The sequence below is a fragment of the Diabrotica undecimpunctata genome, chromosome 5, assembly GCF_040954645.1.
Source record: "Diabrotica undecimpunctata isolate CICGRU chromosome 5, icDiaUnde3, whole genome shotgun sequence".
Taxonomy (NCBI): Eukaryota; Metazoa; Arthropoda; class Insecta; order Coleoptera; family Chrysomelidae; genus Diabrotica; species Diabrotica undecimpunctata.
In genome coordinates this window covers 63,227,907-63,252,134 of record NC_092807.1, presented here as the reverse complement: position 1 = coordinate 63,252,134, position 24,228 = coordinate 63,227,907, and the positions used below count along the sequence as shown (strand labels likewise).

The 24,228-nt window shown below is 31.5% G+C and overlaps 1 protein-coding gene across 4 annotated transcripts in view; it reads right to left on the bottom strand.

Annotated features, from left to right (window-relative positions):
• Nucleotides 1-24,228, bottom strand: part of LOC140441352 (rifampicin phosphotransferase-like) — a 112,644-nt gene that overhangs the window by 87,232 nt on the left and 1,184 nt on the right. For 3 of the 4 annotated variants that reach the window (XM_072532017.1, XM_072532019.1, XM_072532021.1), the window contains exons 1-3: nucleotides 16,819-16,977; nucleotides 10,716-10,843; nucleotides 716-854 (exon numbers count right to left, since the gene is read on the bottom strand). In XM_072532017.1, the coding sequence (XP_072388118.1) occupies nucleotides 716-854; nucleotides 10,716-10,843; nucleotides 16,819-16,927 (376 nt within the window). In that variant the 5' untranslated portion in view covers nucleotides 16,928-16,977. Of the gene's footprint in view, nucleotides 1-715; nucleotides 855-10,715; nucleotides 10,844-16,818; nucleotides 16,978-24,228 lie in introns of those variants that run through there. The other variant, XM_072532020.1, reaches the window with a different exon arrangement.

Here is a 24,228-nt window from a genome sequence, read left to right as displayed (position 1 = left end):
TAGTTATCAACAACAAAAAAATGTAATAAACAGAAACGAGTGTCTTTCTAATATAAATCAAACATCAAAATAATAATTATTATCAATCATGATTCCTACAAAATTAAATAAAATTAAAATATTGTAATTACATATTATATAGATACTTTAAATAAGTTAAGTTTAATGTTTTGTGAATTTCAAAATTTAATGGATTAACCTCATATTGTAATGTTGTGCTGTTCTAAAGCTAGTTTCTTGTGGCATTTTAAAGTTCACAAGTCACAAGTAGAAATTAAAACGTCAATAAACGTACTTTAACCTTTAATTGTGGCTTATTCCCATGTTTGTGCTAGTTTTATAAAATGTTTTTTAATTCTAATTTCATTGTATTTACTGATAAAATTATTATAATAATATTTTAGCATATCCTGAAGAAGCGAATAAATTTTGCAAAAGCTAGATAAAAGAACAAAGAGTTTTACTTATCCTTTACGTTTACATAGCGTGTCAGTCAATTATACCTAACTTCTATATATATATATATATATATATATATATATATATATATATATATATTATATATATTATATATACATATATTATATATATATATATATATATATTATATATATATATATATATATATATATATATATATATATATATATATATATATATATATATATATATATATAAACCTTTTTAATATCAAAATAACTACACATTTATTTACCTGGTAAAACATAAATATTGCCATCCTGTAGTCGCAAGTGTAAACTTGCTTCTGCTATTTTATCTATTCCAATTTCAAGTCTAAAAGTTAATGAATTTCCTTTTTCGTCTAAACCATAGAAGGTTTGCGTATCTATCCACTAAAAATATTTGTAATTATAAAATTAAGCATTAGAATAATGACGCAAAAGAAATAAAAAAAAATAATCAAAGTAGTTTACACAATTTTGTCACGAATCTAATTTTTTATAACAAGACCTCCAACAAATTACCTCAGAGATAATCTTTATTATAGAAATTATCAATCTATGGTGCCATAAATATGGTCAGTAGATAAGGGTATATTCTGCTAATAGAATTCTTTCAAGATCTTTCTTTCTGGTCGAAATATAACTTTCAAATTGTTTAAATTTAATATTTAATTAGGGGATTCAGTTGTTAGTAGAAGAAATAAAAAATACATTAGTTAAAAAAAACCATTTATTTCAATAAATGATTGAAATGAAAATAAAAATAAAACACATAAACAATCTATTACAACAAATGCTTTAAACGCAAAAAAATAAAGCAGATAAAGATACATTTACAATTCTCCAACATACAATTACAATCAAAATTTAATAGTACCTTATAATAATAATTATTGAAATAACAAAACTAATCTTTTCTGGATCAGGATTTAACTCGAGTTAAGGGAAACTATAAACCTAATAATTTGATTTAACTCTTACACTATGACTGATTAACAGTTAACGATATCTGAACAATAACTCGAAATAAGTGATGGATTCGACCGTTATTTAATGGAAATTCATTTTATAGTATAATACTATAACATACTGAAAACTTTGTTTTCAAAACTTCCAAAAAGTTTATTATAATATTTTATCGCTACAGCTTTTTCGAAGAAACTGAAGAAACGATGGACCTTGAAAGTAAAGTAAGAATCGAAGAAATAATAAAAAGCCACAATCAGTTAATAAAAAAGGTAAATAAAAATGTACATGATAAATATGATTCTGATTCTGATTAATATTAATTTTTGAAATAAACCATGCAACATGTTGGTATGAATACATTGATGTTAATAATAAAAAACTAAAAATTAAATTAGATGTTCGAACAGAGCGTAACATTTTACCTTTAAAGTATATACATAATTTAAATATTAATCATAATGCAATTGAACCCTCAAATATAAACACAATTGCATATGGAAATTTCAGGTTAAAAGTATATGGCTGTATTGTTTTAAAGTGTATATAAGAATAAATTTGCTAATATTAATTTTCTTATATATCTCTCGGGAGAACCTATAAATCCTAGAGAGCGCGTCCCCAGGTGGCGGATAGGGAAATGGCCGACCCGGTTTACCGGTGGGTAGGAGGGAAATAAAATACCTCCCGTGGACCAACAGGTAATTCACCGAATGATTGCCGGTACAAGCAATAACCAACTTGCTGACCAACGACCTCAACGAGTTGGTAGCTGGTAGGGTACTCTTTTGTCCTGGGGCTAAAAAACCGGCCCCAAAGGCGGAAGAGGAAGAATCAGTGGTTTGGTCAACGGCATAAGAATATAAAAGGTAACGAAAAACTACTATATTAAAGATCCCCATGGATATCTCTAGTACAATCATAATGGCTGTACAACACAACACAAACTCGCTTACTGATCATGGACATCGGAGACCAAGGTCCGGCAAGAGAGGTGATTCCCATGACCACAGGGCCTCCCGGGTCATCAATATGCAAAATCCCTATGAAATGCACAATAACGCAACTATAAAAAAAATCCACACGAATTGTCTGAAGAGAATATCCAATAAATCCAATGCGCAATCAAAGAAATGAGGTGGCCTGACTCAAATTATTGTGACATAGAAGAATACAGAGTATACTGTTCAGGATCAGAAAATGGTAAATATGAAAATGGAGTCGGAATTATCATAATATAGCCAAACATGTCAACAACATCATACCAGTGAACGATAGAATCCTCTTGTTACAAATAAATACGTCACCGATGAACACTAACATTATACAAGTTTATGCATCCACAGCAGACCACAGTGATGAGGAAATATAAGAATTTTACAAACAAATAAGCAACCTTTTAAGGGATATACCGAGACATGAACTTCTTATAGTCATGGGAGATTTCAATGCTAAAATAGGTAACGGAAAAGAAGGGCAACATATTGGTCCTTATCTGTTAAGAGAGAGAAATCGACGAGAAGAAACAATGAGTATCTTTGCAGCTGAACATGACTTAATCGTGCTAAACACATTTTACAAACTACCACCTAGAAGCCTGTATACGTGGAAATCACATAGAGACAACGAAGAAGACGTTATTATAAGAAACCAAATAGACTATATACTTGTTAACAAAAGGTATCGAAATAGTTTAGAAACAGTGTTAAAACCTACCCAGGCGCTGATATTCAATCTGACCTCAATCCTTTAGTGGGCGTGTATAGAACCAAGTTAAAGAAAACACACGGAAAAACTGTAAAAAAACATGAGGAGAAAACTGAAATGTAGTGAAGTAAAAGAAATAGTCAGCAAAACAATAAATAGAAAATTCAAAGATATCGATCATACAACGCAAAGCACAGAAGAGAAGATAGAATCCCTTAATAAAACGATAGATGACATTAAAGACAATTTTATGAAGAACGTAGAAGGTAAGAATAAGACACGGATGACGACAGAGATTCTGCAGCTGATGGAAAAAAGAAGAAAAAACAAGAACAATAACTCTATGTATAAAACATTAAAACGAGATATACAGAGAAATACATGTAAATTTCAGAAGAGTAAGTAAACTTGTTAATGACAGTGGAGAAGTAATCGTGGACAAAGAGAGTATTGATAATACCTGGAAAAATTACATAGGAAATTTATTTTTTGATGAGAGGGAGAACCAGTTCCCAATACCTACGGAAACAGGACCAACTATACTAGTGGCAGAAATAAGAGGACCCATAATATCACTAAAAGAAGGGAGAACTCCGGGACCAGACGAGTACAGTCTGAATTTCTTAAACTTCTTGATGATGAATTTTTAAGAATACTATGTAAAATCTTCAATAATATCTATGACAAAGGCAATATTCTAAAAGATTGGCTAGTTTCAGAATTTATTACGTTACCAAAGAAACAGGGAGCGAAAAGTGCGGAGAATATAGGCTAATAAGTCTAATGAGCCATACACTAAAACTTTTTCTAAAAATTATACATCGCAGAATATACAAGCTATGCGAAGAGAGAATACAAGACACACAGTTTGGATTCATGAAAGGCGTAGGTACGAGAGATGCGCTGTTTAGTCTACAGGTATTATTCCAAAGATTCAGAGATATGGCTTGCGATATCTACACCTGGTTTGTAGACTACCAAAAAGCATTTGACACAGTTCAACACCAAAAATGATGGTTGTTCTAACAAAAGCCCAAATAGATGATAAAGATCGGCGTATAATACAAAATTGATATTGAAGCCAATCAGCCACAATAGGACTTGGAGATGAACCGACGGAAGCGATCCAGATTCTCCAAGGCGTTAGACAAGGATATACACTTTCACCTATATTATTCGATCTATATTCAGAGGAAATATTTAGTGAAGCCTTGGAAAATTGCGAACATGGAATCCTTTTAAATGGAGAATTTTGCATATTTTTGCAGACAGTTAAAACAGTTTACAGCAACTACTAAACAAAGTAAATGAAGTAAGTGAAAGATTTGGACTATAAGTAAACATATCAAAAGCTAAATTTATGAAATCGTAGGCTTCCACGGCCAGAGTCAGAATTATAGTTTATTCGTCTTCCGGGTTTGGACCGTGTCATTTGTGAGTGACCCAAAAGTGGGTTCATCTCTATGTGGGTGGGAGATGAACCCACTTTTGGGTCACTCACAAATGACACGCTCCAAACCCGGAAGACGAATAAACTATAAGCTAAATTTATGGTCATCAGCAAAAATAAAATAAGAGACGTCCAACTGCTTATCAAGAATACACCAGTGGACCGAGTAAAACAGTTTCTTGGAACTACCTATCTTGGAACAATAATAAACTAACAAAGGGATCACTCATAAGAATTAAAATGTAGAATAGAGAAGGTTAGGAATGCATTCAACATCATGGCCAAACTCTTTAAAAGCCACAATAAAGATATGAAAGTAAGGCGCCTACGATGTTATATCTTCTCGATATTATACTACGTAGTTGAATCCATGACACTCACTGAAGTGATGGAGAAAAAACTTGAAGCCTTTGAGATGTGGCTATACAGAAGAATCCTAAGAATATCATGGACGGACAAGATAACCAACGAGACTGCACTACGAAGAATGGGGAAAGAAAGAGAAGTGATGTATATGATTAAAAGGAGAAAGTTGGAATATCTGGGACACATAATCAGAAACGGCACTAAATACAGATTACTGAAAATAATCCTTCAAAGGAAAGTATTCGGAAAGCGGGGAATTGGGAGAAGAAGAATATCATGGTTAAAAAACATGAGGAAATGGTTCTTCACAACAACGACTAATCTATTTAAAGCATCAGTTAATAAAATAATTATAGCCAGAATGATCGCCAATATTCGAAACGAATAGGCACCAAAAGTAGAAGAATTTTTTTTATACTTAATTTAGATTCAGAGTCATTATTAGGACTAGTAGACTGCATTAAGTTTGACATAATTAAATGACCGTTTTTAATTCAATATAAATTTAATGACACTAGTTTACTACCTAAAGATAAAAGTGGCATAGCTCGTGAATTTTCTGAAATTTTTGATGGTTTAGGTTGTGTAACAGGATGTGTTAACATAAAATTAAAAAAAGATGCTGTATCAGTGTTTCAGTCACAAAGAAGGGTTTCATTAGCACTTAATAAAAAACTGAAACAGTCATTAGATGAGTTGGAAAATAAACATATAATCTCAAAAGTTGATTATCCTACAGAATGGGTAAATTCACTGGTAATTGTTGAAAAACCAAATGGATCTCTGAGACTATGTTTGGATCCCAAACCATTAAATAAATATTGTTCTAAAGCTATTTTCTTGTGGCATTTTAAATTAATTACTATTTACATGGGAATAAGCCACAATTAAAGGACAAATACGTTTATTGACGTTTCAATTTCCACTTCAATGTAGAAAACATTATATAATACCTAAATGTGATGATACTTATATTGAGTAATTTAGAAGGTAAAAAAACTGTCTTCACTGTCATAGACATGATAGACGGGTTCTGGTAAATACAACTAAGCCCAAAGAAATCAGATCTGTGTACTTTTAATACACATTTTGGGAGATATAAATTTCATCGTGTACCATTTGGTTTTTGTAATATAACTGAAATTTTTCAAAGGAAAAATATGGAAATCTTTGGAGACATTCCTAACGTAAGTATATATTTTGATGACATGTGGTGCATGATCATTTGTGGTACAAATGAACAAGAGCATGACGAAGCATTAAAAATAGTATTGGAAAGAGCATTAAAATACAATGTTAAATTTAATGTTAATAACTACACTGTAAACTAGATAAAGTTAATTTTTTGGGTTAAATAATATCACAAAATGGAATCCAACCATCAGACAAAAGTATTGAGGCTGTACTATCAATTGAAAATCACCAAAATAAAAAAGATTTACTGAAAGTTTTTAGGTCTTTTTAAATTATTTTCGAAGTTTATACCAAATTTATCATTACTCACTTATAACATGAGAAATCTGACTAGAAATGATGTTAAATTTGAGTGGCTAGAGATTCACCAAACAGAACTAAATACAAAATAGGTAAAATAAAATAAGATCTAAAAACTAGATACATTAAAAACATTACTTACAAACAAACCCACATTAAAATTTTTTGACGAAAACAAACCAATAACAAGTCAAACAGATGTATCCAGTAAAGGAATGGGCAGTGTTATGATGCAATATTCACAACCTATCGCATTTGCTTCCAGAGCTATGAACAGAAAAGAAGTCAGATATGTTCAAATTGAAAAAGTATTATTTTTTCATGTGAAAAGTTTCATTATTGGATTTATGGTCGTGAAGTATTAGTTTATACAGACCATAAGCCTCTAACTTAATTTTTTAACAAAGATTTAGATGATGTTAATGTGCGCCTACAACAAATGCTTCTGAACTTACTGAAATATAAAATTAAAATCGAATGTATATTTGGTCCTAAAATGTTCATAGCTGATACATTAAGTAGATTTTGTATCAAAACAGAAACACCTGTTGATGAAAAGCTAGAATATATAGTGTACCTTTATCAATACAAATGGCGATGGAAAAGAGAAACGAGCTTCAGAAAGCAATTGATAATGACCCAACTTTGTCAAAAATAAAGAATTTTTGTATTACCCAGTGGCCCAAAAATAGTAAATTACTTTCTCAATATATGAAATATATAAATTAAAAGGTAACAAAAACTATCAGATAATCTATTATTTTTTAATACAAAAATTATTGCCCCAATGAATTTAAAAATATGTTAACTTTATTTCATTCAGCTCATTTTGGGGTACAAAAATGTATAGAAAAATGTACAAAAACATAAAGTTTTGGTCCAATATGTCGAAAGACATAGAAAACATACTAAATAGTTGTGAAATATGTCAGCTTAATAAGAGTGCTAATAAAAAAGAAACTATGATTCCTCATAAAATACCTGAAAGTCCTTGGCAATACTTATTTTCTGACTTTTTAACTCCAAATCATATCCAATAATTTCTTAATTTCTGATAGTTATTTACATTGGCTAGAGGTCTTTCGGTTACAAAAAACAGTAAATACGTTTATTAACAACTATTGTAAAGACATATTTTGGAAATTTGGTGTTCCTGATGTTTTCTACTCTGATAATATTCCTTACGATAGTGTCGAATTTAAAAAATTTGTAGAAGATTGGAATTTTGAACTAGAGTTTTCCAGCCCCCTCCACCCCCCCCCCCCCAATCATGCTTTAAATGGATTTGCAGAGAAGCTGGATTTGCTTTTCAATTTTGACAATCTTTGCGAATCGAATCTTTTATTGACAAATATTCTTTTAATGTCGAATAAAGATGATCAACCGACGATAACCATCCAAGGAACAAAAGTGGAACATGTAGAAGAATACATATATCTGGATCAGAATATCAAGGTAAACAAAGAAAACCAAACTACCGAAATAAGCAGACGAGTAAGAATGGGATGGGCCGCATTTGGAAAACTCTCATACATACTGAAAGACAAAAAGATACCCCAAAACCTTCGAACAAAAGTGTTCGATACTTGTATCCTTCCCTTTCTCACTTACGGAGCTCAAACCTGGACATTCACAAAAAAGAACATGGACAAGATTCGAAAAACTCAGCGAGCCATGGAACGACAGATGCTTGGTATCTCACTAATAGATCGGCAAACGAACGAAGCAATCCGGAACAGAACAAAAATAAAGGACGCCGCGAAACAAGCAGCTAAATTAAAATGGAAATGGGCTGGACACAACGAACGTCTCGAAGATGGTAGATGGAACAAAGAAGTCGGAAACTGGCGACCGTACGATGCGAAGAGACCAAGAGGAAGACCTCAAATGCGCTGGAGCGACGATATCAAAAGAGTCGCAGGACCAATGTGGAAACGCCTAGCACACAACAGGGATGAATGGCGAGAAATGGGAGAGGCCTTTATTCGACAATTCGGATAGAAAAAGGGCTATAAAAAAAAATTCTTTTAATTTTTTACTTCTTATTTATTGTCTGTATTTTGTTAGTTATTTTTCATGCAGTTTTTAATTTAAACCTGCCTAGAATAAATATATGATGACTACAAACGAATGATCGAGAGTAGTGAATCGAAGTGAAGAATTGCTATTTTATGACGCTACCCGTGGCGGCGCAATCTTGTGGCGCTAGTTCCGTAACGCTCGCCTCAGCATTTTACTATAGAGAAAAAAGTAATACATCACCAGATTTAAAATAGTGTCTGTCTATGGAACGGTAAAAAAAGCGTTAATTAAAAATATTTTCGGCAACATAGTAATTCCGACCAACTTTACGACAAATTATCATCATTTTGCATTTTTCTTGTAAATTAAGAGCTTGTACCATTTTTAAAGTCAAAATAATCAAAATTATTTTAAGATAGTAACAAAACTGAAGTCGTTATTACTATTTGTTTTGCTACAGACCCATAATTTGCTATGCAATGAAAAAGATCATAGTTTTTTGTTTTTTGGCCAATCGACAGGCACATACTACATCTCTTTCTCGCATAACTTAGGATCTATAAATTTTCGAACCAAAGTATTATTTACTTTTGAGTATGTATTCCAGTCGTCAGAGACGAAAATGCCACAGAACCTCTAAAAAGTATACGGACAAGCTGAATTTTGCTGAGAATGTAAATTTTGTGACCCCAAAAAAGATGCAATATAGATTACCACTCACAATTTACCAAGAATGTCTACACCGTAAAAAATGTAGCTGAGATAATTTTGAACAAAAATATTTATTAGCACTTTTTATATAGAATGAACCGTTTTCTCAGCAATAACGCTTGGAGCGACCGGCGGATATGAATGACAGTTAGGCGCGCGAAATCAATTTTAAATAAAATTTGTATCAACTTAAAGGTAAAAATTTGATATCTTTTGATTAGGGTATCATATCGACAAAAATCCAATTGCGTTTTAAAGGTGAAGAACGCAGATTTCATATACAATATTTGTATTTTGCCGTAAAGTCAGTTTGTATATAGGTGTTAAATAAATAAACGTTGGCAATTTTTTCTATTTTTTACGATTCTCATGAGATCAATATTATTTATCACCTTCATTGACCGGTCACTATTGAATTTCTATTTCTAGAGACTAATCTTCAAAATATATAGCATGAAATGTTAGTTTTGAGTTTTGGCAACAAATGAGACATTTGAAATATGTCTAAAAAACGCTGAATTTAAACTTCCACATTACAAACAATCTAAAACGTTTAAAACTGATTTTTTTATATTAAACAAGTACGTTTTCTAAAACTACGCAACTTTAGTTACACATTTCACTTAATATTGTCTTCGACGAGGAATTTTCCGTGACGTGCGATTGTTTGTAATGTGAAAGTTTAAAATCTGCGTTTTTTAAGCATATTTCAAATTCCTCATATTTGTTGCCAAAACTTAACATCGAAATATAATGTTACATGTCTTAAAGTCTAAGCTCTAGTAATGTAAATTCCACCACGACCGGTCAATGGAATTGATAAATTTGATGAAACTCATCAGAATCGTAAAAAATGGCAAACATTGCGCAACGTTTATTTATTGAACAGATTAATAAAAACTGACTAAACTGACTGTACGGCAAAACACAAAGATTGCGTACAAAAGCTGCACTCCTCACATTTAAAATGCATTTTAATTTTTGTCGATAGGACACTCTGATCAAAAGCTATCGGATTTTTATCGTCGAGTTGATCCAAATTATATTTTAAATTTATTTCGCTCACGTAACTGACTTTCAACATCACCGGTCGCTTCAATCATTGATTCTGAGAGAACGGTTCAATCTACGAAAAGTGCTAATGAACATTTTTGTTTTAAATTACCTCAGCTACATTTTTAATTTAAAAAACATTTTTTACGGCGTGCAGATTCTTGGTAAATCGATTTTTCTCGCTTACGGAGAGAGTTTTAAGGGGAAGCCGGGAGATAGAAGTGGTAAAGTTTTTTTTTTGCATATTTTATGAGGTCCCAAAATTTATATTCTCAGCAAAATTCAGCTTGTTTGTATGATTTTTAGAGGTCAAATCTCGGACGACTGGACTAATGTCAAGAATGAGGTTTTTAAATATGGTACTACATGATGCACTTTCCCAATTAAAAAGTTAAAGTTGTGACTGTTATTTAAGGATCGAACATGTAAGGTTCGAAACTTTGATGCCATGACATACTATGATATAAACGGTATATACAAACCTTTGCTTTGGGTGCAAATATTTCTGTTTCTACACGGTTTCCTATTTTTTCTAGTCGTTTCCTATATTTCTCTTGATATTTTTTTACCTCGTTCTTTGCTACAGCCAATTTAACAAGGTAGAACCAATCTGAAATAAATAACAATTAAGTATCTTTTTAAACAAAGCTGATTCATTTGATAAAACAAAAAACTGAACCTCTGAACATTATTTATTATAAACTAAATTATTGTTGTCTCTACCACAAATTATACTGGCTAAGATACAATATTATACTAATACGCAGTATTAAGTACCGGACACTATAGAAAGTAATACTGTAACGGTAAATGGTTAACAGCTTGAAAACATAGATTAATTCTGCTACCTGGAGAGCATAGTGGAGTGGACAGTACAGGAAACAGACAATTATATGACAAGAAGAACGTGCCTGGCAAGAAAAATATTTAATAGCCTAAAAAATATTGCAGTCGAAAAAAATAATCACAGGCGCAAAGATTTGTGCGTGTGGTTATTTCTTTCGACTGTGAAAAAATATTTCGTTTTCCAAGGAGATGAAGATTGTTAAGTACATGGTGAGGGCTGGAGAGAGAGTACAAAACATCGAGAGATGTGCAGGGATTAGCTAACGACAGGAAAATATGACAATATCTAGTTGAGAAATTGTCAGTATTTTACCGACTACTGCGATAAACACATGACTTTCGTGTTCCAGCATCCAATCATTTCAAGAGATTTTATATAGGATTTTCCCATCAGAATATTTATTTGGTCTGCCCATCGTGTTGGAGATCTTCCTCTTGGTCTTCGATAAATATGCCTGTCTTTCTCGAAAAACCCTTAGTAATTAAAATGCCTCACTTGTTCTACTAGATGGTCGTTATAGGCTATTTTTGTTCTTATTGGGTATTTACCTTCAAACGCTACAACTTTTTTCATTTTTGTCGATATTTTCGTATTGAAATTCTTACACACTAGATATAGTTTTTAGATGGCTCTTTGTTACGCACTTTCAGAATTTTGGATTATCAGCTGATCATCGACAAAAAGTAGTATTTTAATTTGTGTATGTTGATTGAATTGTATACCTGTCCGTAAAATTGTGTCCTACTCTCTTATGATGCTATTATATATACCCAATAGAGAACATTAAGAAGAAATAAAATAATTTAAAAGGAATGAACATTTAAATGAAACGGAAAATAAGCTTAAAATACCCGAAAAAGAATCGAAAAGAAAATATAATAACTTGATGAAACATTGAATCAATGAAGAGGGGAAAATAAAGGAAGATATAAACGATTCTTGGACAGCAAGAAAAACTAATACGGAAGTACTAAGGAGGGTCAACAAAGATAGAGAATTGCTAAAGACTGTTAAAAACACTGGAAAATGTCTTATCTGGGACATATAGTGAGAGAAAATCATTATAGAATATTGCAACTAATCCTTAAAGGCAAAATAGAAGGCCGTAGAGGTGTAGGAAAAAAACAGGTTTCTTGGTTAAAAAATATTTGTGAATGCACTCACATATCCAATTATTACATGTGGCAGAAGATGAAGAAGCCTTCGCAATGGTGATGAAGAAGATAAACCTGAAGAGGAATGAACAATTTTATAAGAGAACTTTTAAACGAAGAGTTAAACGAACAAAGAGTTATAAAATTATAGCAGAAAAGCTATATAAATAAGAGATAGTCTAGAAAAAATTATATATAAAAATTTCCCAAAAAAGGCCTAGACTAAACCTCTAACAGAAAATTCATAAATCAAGTTATACATAAATTATGACCCGACACTCAAATAAAGCGAAATTGTGAAAGACATAATGAAAAAATATAATGAAATCACGGAACGGGTGAAAATTTAAAAGTAGGATTTAAAAAGTAGACTATAACATTTTTTATATTGGATGAAGAGGAATGAAGATGGGAAACGATTTACTGGATAAAGAAATACAGTAAAGTTTATTTCACGAAAAATGGTTGAGTGCTTAATGATTGCAATAAAACCCGACCGCAAGTACCCCACTTAGTCAACATTATTTGAGCAGGTAAGTATTCAGGTAAAATTGAAGCTACTGTGGAGTGTCGTTATCTTGTTTGTATAATAAATTCCTGGTAATATAAAAACGATTAAAAAATCTTATAAAATTATAAAAACGATTAGAATACATTTTATTTCATAAAGTTGTAAACATTTTAACAGTGAGTTTCACTATCAATCAATGGTTGATCTTTTAATGACCACAATAAATTTGTTGATCGTTAAGTATTTCCTGGAATAATTATACAGGTTCCGTCTATTCTGTATAATTTGTAAAAGTATATAAAACCGATGAGAAATTTTTAAATATACATTTTGTTTCATTTAGTAGAAAGTGTTACAAGTGTTACCAGTGTTATACCTATTTATACCTATAAAACAGCATTATGTGGCGTCCGTGGAAAAACATTGATGGTGCTTCTTCCAGTGTTCCAGCAAAGAAAAAGCATTTATCTGCTGACGCTAGAGAAATCGTAAAAACAATATATAGTTCTTTACTTACAAAAGGACTTACTGCTATTACTGCTGCCAGTGAAATATCTGATTTAACGAAAATACCTCTAACCACAGTGAAAAGAATTACATCAAATCCCATTAAGTCAAGAAGGAAGCGTAAGGATGCCGGTTCTACCAAATGTATTGACGAAAGTGATAAGGACTTAATAAGACGAAAAATTTACACAATGTACGAAGAGCAACGGATACCTACATTAGATGCTTTAAAACAACGGCTTACTAATGATGATACACAAATAAACTGTAGCCTCATTAGTCTTTGGAGGATTTTGTCTAAAATGGGCTTCAGATATCGTACAATTGACAAAACGCAAGTGCTTATGGAGTCCCATCGTTTACAAAAGTGGCGTACTGAATATATAACTTCCATAAGAAAGTACCGTACAGAAGATCGACCAATAATTTATCTGGACGAGACATGGTTTGACACTCATGAAACACCATCCAAAGGATGGTCCGATTCTTCCAACAGGTGTCAAACAAAAGCTCCATCAAACAAAGGGAAAAGAATAACAATTTTACATGCAGGATCAGAAAATGGTTGGGTCCCAAATGCGTTAAGGCTTTCTGCAAAGAACATTAAAGACTCCTGCGTGGACTACCATGAGGATACAACGGCAGAGCTTTTTGAGCAATGGTTTAAGAATTGTCTTATACCTAACCTTCCTCAAAATAGTGTGATAGTAATGGACAATGCAAGTTACCACAGTCGTCAATTACATAAGTCTCCAAGTGCAAGTAACACGCAAATTGAAATTCAAAACTACCTGTTAGAAAACGATATATATTTTGAAGAAAGTTGTTTAAAAAATGAACTGTTAGAAGTGTTAAAATCATTTTCTATTAAAAAAGTATATGTTTGTGACGCATTGGCCAAAGACATGGGACATACAGTGTTACGGCTTCCGCCCTACTATTGTTTATTTAATCCCATAGAGCATATGTGGCACCAACTAAAGTCAAATGTTAGGTCACAAAATGTTTCTCCGACTTTAAGTGGTAGTGTAGTCGAATTAATAAGGAAATGTGTTGATGATATTTCCCCAGAAAGTTGGAAAAATTCAGTACGCCATGTAATGAACGTAGAAAATTCATCACATTTTACTTTGTTACTTTGAATCACATAATTAAACCAATTGTTATTAATCTTGAAGAGGATAGCGACAGCGAAACAGAATTAGGTATTTAGGAATTCATAAATATATTTTGGTTATTTTGAGTATTTTTTTTTTGTAAATATTAACTTGTATATATTTTTCTATATTTTTTTTTCAATTCATCTATTTTTTGTACATTATGTATTCATTTGTATGTATATACTGTAAATAGAACTATTATTACTGTACATTTTTAACGATATCCGATTAGGAAGAGCAAAAACTTTTAAACACGCCAGTTTTTTGCTGACAGTCCTAAGTCTGTAAAAAGTGTGAAGGAAAGTAACTTTCTGAATTTAGATCCATATACTACAATTATTCACGTAGAACAAAAAAACTACTTTCTTCATGTTAAGAATTGTTCAATTATCAAGTATATTCACTTGAACAACCTGAAAATACCATATGAAATAATTTAATAAATTTTTATAATCGTGTGTTACACAGCTATCAATGAAATATATTAAATAACAAACTTTCTGAAGTGCGACCCTGTGTACTTCGGTAGTTTATTGAGAGGCTCAATAGGATCAACTCAGGTAACCATTAAGCACTCAACCATTTTTCGTGAAACAAACTTTACCGTAATATGGGGTGAGATTGATCTCCCGGGGTGACATTGATCATTTGTCATTTTATCACATATATAATGTATAAACAACCGGTTTCTGCGCATGGCGATACTCATTTCTTGGGTCTCGGCTATAATCAGTTCCAGTTCACGTTGTCGTTACTTTTCAATTGATATTGGAAAGAAGTTCTGTTGCTTTAAAGTTAAAAATATTTATTGGCCTATTTTTATAATTTGTGTACTTTTGATGGTAGAGAAAAAACGGAGGTAAGTTCGCTATTTCTAGTGTTACTAGAAACAATAAAATTGTTTTGTATGGTTGTGCAACAGTAATTTTAAGTAACTAGCATTTTTATCTAACGTCCACTTTTTAAAGATGGTGGATAATATTGTATGGGGTGACATTGATCAAATGATCAAAATGGGAAGTACAAAAGAAAATAAGGCAGTAGAACGTAGTAGGCTGTAGGCAGTAGTTCACATGTGAAAAAGAAATAGCCATTATTAATAGCATTTTAACATGTGTAGATTAGGATATCCACTAAGCGCAAAATTCATTTACCCATTTTTCATTTTTCAAAAACTCAGAAGTATTTTCTGACCTGGACTTTTATCCATCTAAAGTCTCCTTCGGAAAGTAAAAAAGAAGAAACCTGATCGGAAACCCCTCAGAATCGATACAAGTAGTCAAACTAAAGTACAGTTACATCCTAATCTAACTAGGAACTAGAAAATAAATGAAATAAGAAAACGATTAATAAGAAAATACAAAAGTGCAATTTGACGAAGAACACCGAAAAAAATGAGAATAAATATTGCAAACAAAAATGTTTTGTGTTTCATATGCACCAAACCATACAGCAACTTCAAGAGTAAGGAATGTGGATTTAGTGCAATATTTATGAGAAGTGGGCTCATGAACGCTGCATCTCCTTTATTTCTCCGGAGTATTTATTTGCGAATTTTGTCAAGCAAATATATGCTCGAATTTGAAAAATAAATTTTAACAACAAATGTTTCGAAATGAATAAAAATCGAATTTTTCTCCGTTTTGAAAGAAGAAATCAGAAATATTCTTTTGTCTTATCATTACCCATACATACAGTCAAGCCCTTAAATCAGCAGGGTCGAGGAAGATTTTAAAAGTAATTGACAATGACATAGCCACTGTTCCTTTCAAGGAAAGTAGTTGCTTTGCTTCCAGATCGGACAGAAATCTGAGGTTTTCAAAAACTATAGCCCCCATCCACTCTACACTAAACCAAGAATTACCGGAAAAGCCATAGAAATTGAAATAAGGCCAAATTGTCTCAATAAAAGAGATTATGGCATACGGTAACAATCAAAATCCTACTGTCAGAAATGTTCGCGCCAATCCCGACGCTAACCACGTCACTATCGACGGTATAAATAAATCGTCCGCTGCTCCCAGTAGCAGTAATGCAATGGTTAGTTATAAGTGTAGTAGTCTCTGGGGACTCGGGAGACAGACCCTGGAGGACTGTTGAGTTTAATATTAATTCTTGTAATAGTATTAATCTCAGCTCTATGTTTAATATATATATATATATATATATATATATATTATATAATATAATATATATATATATATATAAATATAAATATATATATAAAATATATATATATATAATATATATATATATATATATATATATATATTATATATATTATATATATTTTATATATATATATATATATATATATATTTATATTTATATATATATATATATATATATATATATATATATATATATATATATATATATATATATATAAATATATATGAAACTTACCTCTTCCACTATATACACTGCTTTTATTTTTTCTAACAAATAAAAAATACACCAAAAATGGAAAGGATAGCAAACTTAAATAATAAATAAAATTATACAATATATCCATTTTAAAACTGTTAAAATATGATCCATTAGACACAACAGACAGCAATCATAAACATATATTCGAAAGTTCAAGTAGTCAAAAAAATTGGTTATCGTAAAATACAAAATATATTGTAGAAATGATTTAATGATAAATCTGCGATTAGAATTGAAGGTCAAATTAACCAGCACCGTCAAGAGCAACAAAACCGACCTCAGATAATAATATACAGGGCGTCCCGTTACGAATAAGAGATTATAATAACTGAACATTTTCTGCTTCAAAATAAGGTGTTTCAAAAAAACTGGTTAGGTAGAATGTTACCCCGAAATAAAGTGTGTTAAGTTAGAAATTAAAAAATGTTGACCATTTTTTTTTATTACTCGGTATCATTTTCCTAATTTTGATAAGATTTCGATAAGATACAGCTGATAAGTAATAATTATATATATTTTTTTAATTTTACCTTACCAGTGGCACAGAGAATGCGTAAACAACTTCTTGTCCTTTTAAATGTTACGCCACTGATTTCACACTTATTCTGACTACGACTTGTACTTGTTGGCTTGAATTATTTAAACTACATTTATAATAAAATAAAATGACATAATATGCAATATTTTATGTCGTACTTTTAGTTGAAAAATATATTAAATTATTTCAAATTTATTTGAAATATATTTGAGAGCCTTGATTACATCTGCTACCTCTAAAAAGTTTGATGGCAAATAGATGAATAATGTTTCTGAGATCACTTTTGCTTTTGTCAACATCTGGAATCACTATAGTCACATTTTCTCCAATGTTGACTAGTGGTTGAGACCATTTGTTCAGCCTGTTTTACAAGATGTTCTACTGCACTTTTCTACCTTTATAAATGAATTTTCAAATAAAGAAACTTTTTCTTGGCTATTAATTTCTTCAACGTTATCATCACTGTCTTCTCTTAGGGTAACATTGCAATTATCCTTTATTGCCTTTAAGTCATCTTTATCTTGAATTCTATTTATGATTTCTTATGGCAAAAAGGAAGTCGAAAGTCCTACTCTGGGTTATATTCCAAATAATGTCCTCTGTGGCTCTCAGATTTGTTAGATGATCTTGGTAAACCATAATAAATTTAAAATTTGCGTCTGGTTGTATCTGAAAATCGACCAGATCTACTTGGCACCTACTATTTATTTCCGAATTAAGAATGGCTTTGAAACTAATCCCATTTTCTTCTTTCTTTTTTTTTTTGGCGACCTACGCTAAACAGATAATGACAGGCTTATCATTTCTTTTGTAATATTGGCATATTTTTGATTTTCCGGCTAACATCTTGTCACGACCACCGTGGATGAGAAGCGGTTCCTAAGATCGAGCAGTTCCGTATGGGTTTCATATTATTAGCTGTGTTAGGAAAATTTGAACTCTAAGGTTGACGTTCTGGAAATTTTAAATATAAGTGTCGTCACTTTATATAAATTGTGACGTGCAACGTTTTTACTTTAAAAAATGGTATACCAAACCAGCATGCCGCCGCTAGTGCTCAAAAATTAGGTATCAATAACAGTTACTAATTTTATCAGGACAACAATCCAAAACACACGTTTTATCGAGTTCGCACTTGGTTGCTTTATAATTACCGAAATGTCATTAAAACACCAGTCTAGTCACCAGATTTGACTGGTATTGAAAATTTGTGGTTGGCATTAAAAAATAAAGTAAATAGTACTCAATATCAAATATAAATGAATTTAAAGTAAAAATTACTGATGCTTGGGACACAATTTCTCCAGAGTACACTAGAAAGTTGGTCTAATCAACGCCTAAACAACTACAGGCTGTAATTAATAATAAATGATTTACAAAATATTAGCAATTATTTTTTAATGCGTCGAGTTTGTTTTCGTCATTAATTTTCTTGTTTTAAAGTTTGCATCATTTTAGCTGTGACTAAAATAGGTAACTAAATATTTATTGTTATTTAAGTATGGTATATTTGAAACACAAAAAATAACTTATGCTATTTTAGAAGACTTTAGTAATTTAATTTTAATATGTAATTTTTTTGTAATAAATATCGAGTGACTTAAACAAGCTAGTTTTATTGAGTAGCGACTGCATCATTTAAGCTGTGAGCCACTGTATTAAAGTAATTAATTCATGCATTGTTATGAGGTTTCATTTTGTAACTGATGATTGGGATACTCAACGGATATTTGAATTGATTATTTTTGAATGAGACAATTAGAATTAGCCTTGGGCACAGCATCCGTGTATACTATACCTACCTATTTGCTTAGAAGAGAATTTTATAATATCTAACGGAATAATAAATTTTGACGATCCCATTATAATTTATATTAAAAATATGGGGAAAACAGTGGAAATGTTTCAAAATTTAAATACATAAATTGTACATAAATACATAAAAGGTACATAAATTGAAATTAAAGATATTCATTTTTCATTACGAATAGCTTAAAAACCTGCCTTTTTATACATTTCTATTACTGTGCTGATTACACCGGAAATTAAATTATCCACCGTAAATAAAAAGCCAGCTTTAAACGGTAAAGCCCATCAAGTTACCAAAGATTTGTTAGTACCAATACCAAAATTGAATAATCCAATCAAAGTTGTGAAACAAGCAACAAGCAGTACGACAAAAAAATCAAGTAATGAAAAATCTTGCTATTGTTATCTTTGTAACATCTGCAGTAAAGAAGATATGCGCTTGTACATAGTGTGCTATCGTTATATTCACGAGGCCTGTGTAGAACTGACTAAAGATGACAAAGAAAAGTTTACTTGCCCTCACTGTTCTTAAGTTATATTTTTCAGAAATGTTTGTTACGTTTATATTATTTATTTGCCTTTATTTTTTTTTAAATGTGTTACTGTTAACTGTAGTTCTGCAGTGCATAATATTAACGTGGGTGGCAATAATAGGAGATCTATAATCCTAATATTGCAATTCGCAACGTCAATAAAAAAGTATTCTTTATTTAGTTTTTTGATATAATTAAAATATATTGTTAAAGAAAATACATTTCTTCACTACTACTCAAATTTGTTTTTATTTATTAATAAAAGTGTAGGATTTATTTAGAACCAAACGGTAAGGTGGCAATATTTGGCTCACTTACCTTACAAACATTAATGTCAAACGTCAATAAACTTATTTTAACCTTCAAATGTGGCTTATTCCCATTAAAATCGTAATTACTTTAAAATGCCACAAGAAAATAGCTTCAGAACAATAGATAAGATCTAGATAGGAGAAGAAAGTGTTCCAAAAATGTCGTCAACCTTACAGCGGCTACCTCACATTCGTGCGACATACGTGCGACAGTCAACTGCGCACAAGTAGGAGAGGGTGGTTTTAGTTGGTAGGCAGGATAATAGATACCTGAATCTTTGGCACTACTATCTTTAGGGCTTTAAACTAAAACCCAATTTTTAAAGACTCAAAATGGAGGTAGCGTAAAAAAATTTCGAAACCCCCCCTCAGGCAAATTCTGGGCGCGCCACTGTTTCTAACAGGAATACTAATATACCTAAAAATAAAAAAACTTGCGACGGCATTTGGAGTTAGCATAGGCATAGTGGCATTACATTTATACTGAAAGAGTGGTTACTCCCCATGCTGTACACCACTGGTAAATTTAAGTAGGTAAATTTTAGTTTTAATAAATTTTGTTAATTTTACCTGCAGCTGATTTTAAATTTTGTGTTATAAAAGCATTTACCAAGCATAAAAAATTAATAATAATAGTATCCTTTTAAACCGTCAGTGCAGTTTTGGGATTATAGCAGGGTAGTCTAATATCTCTTGAGCCTAGGGTATACAAGGAATGTAACAGGGCCAGTGCTATCAAACGGTGTAATAAAAAAATGGTAAACAATAGTATTTTTTATATTCCTTTTGAAAATTATTGAAAGCATCGTTTTTATGACGCGGCTCATTTGCATATTACGTTGTATTGTATTCGAAGTTTATCAAAGTGTTCATATTATCTTTATAAACTTTGTACAAAACTGAGACAAAAAGGTATCTATCAATATTTATATTTTTTTTTTGCTTTCAAACTGTGCTATCATGTTTCCAAACTGAGTATAATTTTTAATTAACACCCTTAATTTCGGACACAGCAACACGTTACATGAGTATTTTGTGATAAAACGTTGAAATTTTAAAACAGAAAATGTTCAGTTTTCTATATTTCGTGCTAATATAGCAATATGACACCTTGTATAGTACATTAACATGATGCTCACTTTGATAAGAAATCTGGTTTACAAAATATATGTTTTTCTCTCGTTATAAATAAATCTGTTTTCTGTAGGAAATGTAATTTCAACAAATTTTATCACATAATTTTGTTGGTCTTTAACATTATGTTTTTCGCATGTAGTATTATTTATAATATTTATTTATATTTTATTTTTTTGTTATCTACTATTTTTAATGATATGTTTTATAATTTCCCACAATTTTAATTGAAAATATGTTTATTTTGACCCTTCGATTTTAACTTCGTTCTCAAAGTAATAATTAAATAAACTATTTTGTTTTGTTACTTGGGAATATAAAAAATTCTACTAATAATTTAATTTTATCTTCTACATGTATAATAACAATTCAGACATAGATTCTACATTTTAAAGTAGAAGAATTTAAAATGATATTGTCAATATTTGCGAGGTGCGTTCCTGAGACAACTTTATTGCAAGATAGATAAATTAACTTTAACTCTAAAATAAATATAAAAATAATATATCATGTGATTTGTCATCACATGCTATCAAGTCATGTCAAATCAGGAAAATCTTATGAGCACAAGCCAAGCTCAGCAAGGTGCAAAGACTTGCGTGTATGGAGATAACTGGTGCCATGCGTACTACTCCAACAGCAGATATGGAGACTTTACTAAGGCCTGACTACCTTGCATTTGATAATACAAGGAGAAGCAAGATTGGGAGCCTACCGAATAAAACAATCACTGAAACTTTGCAATGAAGGGACAGAGCATATAAGAATCACAAGGACTGTGACGAAGGACATTTTTAATGAGAAACCAGATCACCTGACAAAAAAATACAATTTTAAGAATTCATATAGGGTGTCTACTCCAGACAGGAATGTATGAAGAAACAAGGAGTACCTTAACCAACATTGTAAGATCTGATATACAGATGGATCCAAAACTACAGAGGATGTGGGGGCAGGAATATACTCCAATAATCCAATAATTAGCGAAAGCTTTGCTTAGGGAGGAACTGCACCGTTTTTCAAGCAGAGATTTATGTTGCATTCCACAACATATCTCCTCATCTAAGCAAAAATCCTTGGCGAATTATGTTGTCGAATGCAACTTTTAGATTTTCCGTGCATTGACAAAATAAGTGTGTTTGTTTCTCGTTATTTTTAACTATGTATGAATTTTGATTTTAAAGAGAGGTTTAGCATATTTGTAATTTTTTAGTATTTTTCTTGACCAATCTTCTCCTATATCAAATATCGAGTTTTCCCTGTTCCTCGAAAAAAGATAAGGTGGCGCCCTATATTTTTCCTTTTCTGTTAATACCAAATGCTGTTTACTTCCATTTCAGTTAGTATGTTTCAATTCTCAATTCTTTTCGATCTCAATATCCCCCATGCTAGACTTATAGACCCACGTCCCAAAGCACGCGGTTGTGTCCTTCAAAACACCTGAGTGCCGGTTTTTATGCTACTCAAAGTTATACCCAACTTCTGGGCGACCTCATCATCCTCACGATCCCTACCAGGCCAAATTAGGACACAACCTTACATTTCATGGATGTCTTGATAAAGAATTAAAAAAATAACGAAGCTCGACCGAAAGGTCAATGAGTATATCGTTCACCTTTTGAGTGTTTGTCCTTGGTCAATGAAAAGGAAGACCTAATATAATTTGGAGAAATATTGCTAGTATTGTTAGACATATTGCGTTTGAAATATTTGGAAAAACTTTGGAAATATTAAGAAAGCAATTTGAGAATAAAAAGTACTGTTGGTGTTCAACCGAATTAAAAAAAATAAAGGGGAAGAACAAACTCTATAAAAACTGGCAACTATATACGTGGAATTTTCTTGCATTATCGGTATTGTATTAATCCATTAATATTGTTGTACCATGTAAACGGTTCGGCCAATTGCCCCTTTCATAGAACTTTTTTAAATATTTACTATTTTACATATATGCCTCTATGGCATATATGACATCTATATTTAAGAAAGGAGATAGAAAAAGATGCGAAAACTACAGAGGAATAAGCGTAATATCATCAATAGGAAGATTATATGGGAAGATACTGCGAGAAAAGATAGAGCAAGCCATAAAAGGCAAAATCGGTGAGGATCAGGCAGGCTTCACGGCAGGAAGATCATGCATAGACCACATATACACACTGGAACAACTGTTGGAAAAGAAAAAAGCAAAAAATAGAGATATACACTTGGCTTTTGTGGACCTGAGAAAGGCGTATGACTCTGTACCAAGGTCAGAATTATGGAAGCCAATGTACAAATTAGAAATACAGACGGAACTCATAGAAGCTACAAAAGCTCTGTATAAAGAAAATAAAGTATCCATTAAAATGGGAACAAGAATCATAGGAGACTTCACCACAACAAAAGGGTTCCTGCAGGGTTGTTCCACATCTCCAACCCTATTCAAAATATACTTAGAAAAAGCCCTGACCACATTGGCACTTTTAAGCAGTTGGTTGCATTGAAGTAGCACTTTTACTTTCACATGCGCCCTGATACTTATTCTTTCACATATACTAGTACACAGATATTTTTCAAGTTACATAGTTAATGGATGTTTTTTTCTCCTCACTCTATTTCAAATTATTATGAAAATTACCATTTTTTATATAAAAATGTAGATGAAGAAAGATTGGTTTGGTTTACAATTTGGCATGTAAAAATTGTGCTCAATTCAATTGGAGAACTATGAAAAAAATCAATTATCTGATACAGAAGATGATGAGGAAGAAATAAATTTGAGTGATACGATTATTTTTGTTTAACTCTTATTTGGTACCACACCTTCATAAAAATCTGAAATAACAAATTAACATAAAACTTCAGGACACGAGATCCGCCCTCTACATTGGGGCCGTCGCTGTAGTAATATTCGTATTCAGCAACACCAAAAACCCCCCGGGTAATAACTTGTCTGATCTGAATAAAAGCAGCATAAAACTTCAGAAGAAGAGGTCCACCCAGTGCATCACGTAGCTCGAAAAATATCGTCATCATAATATTTGTGTTTAGTATTCTCGATATCCCCCGAGTAATGACT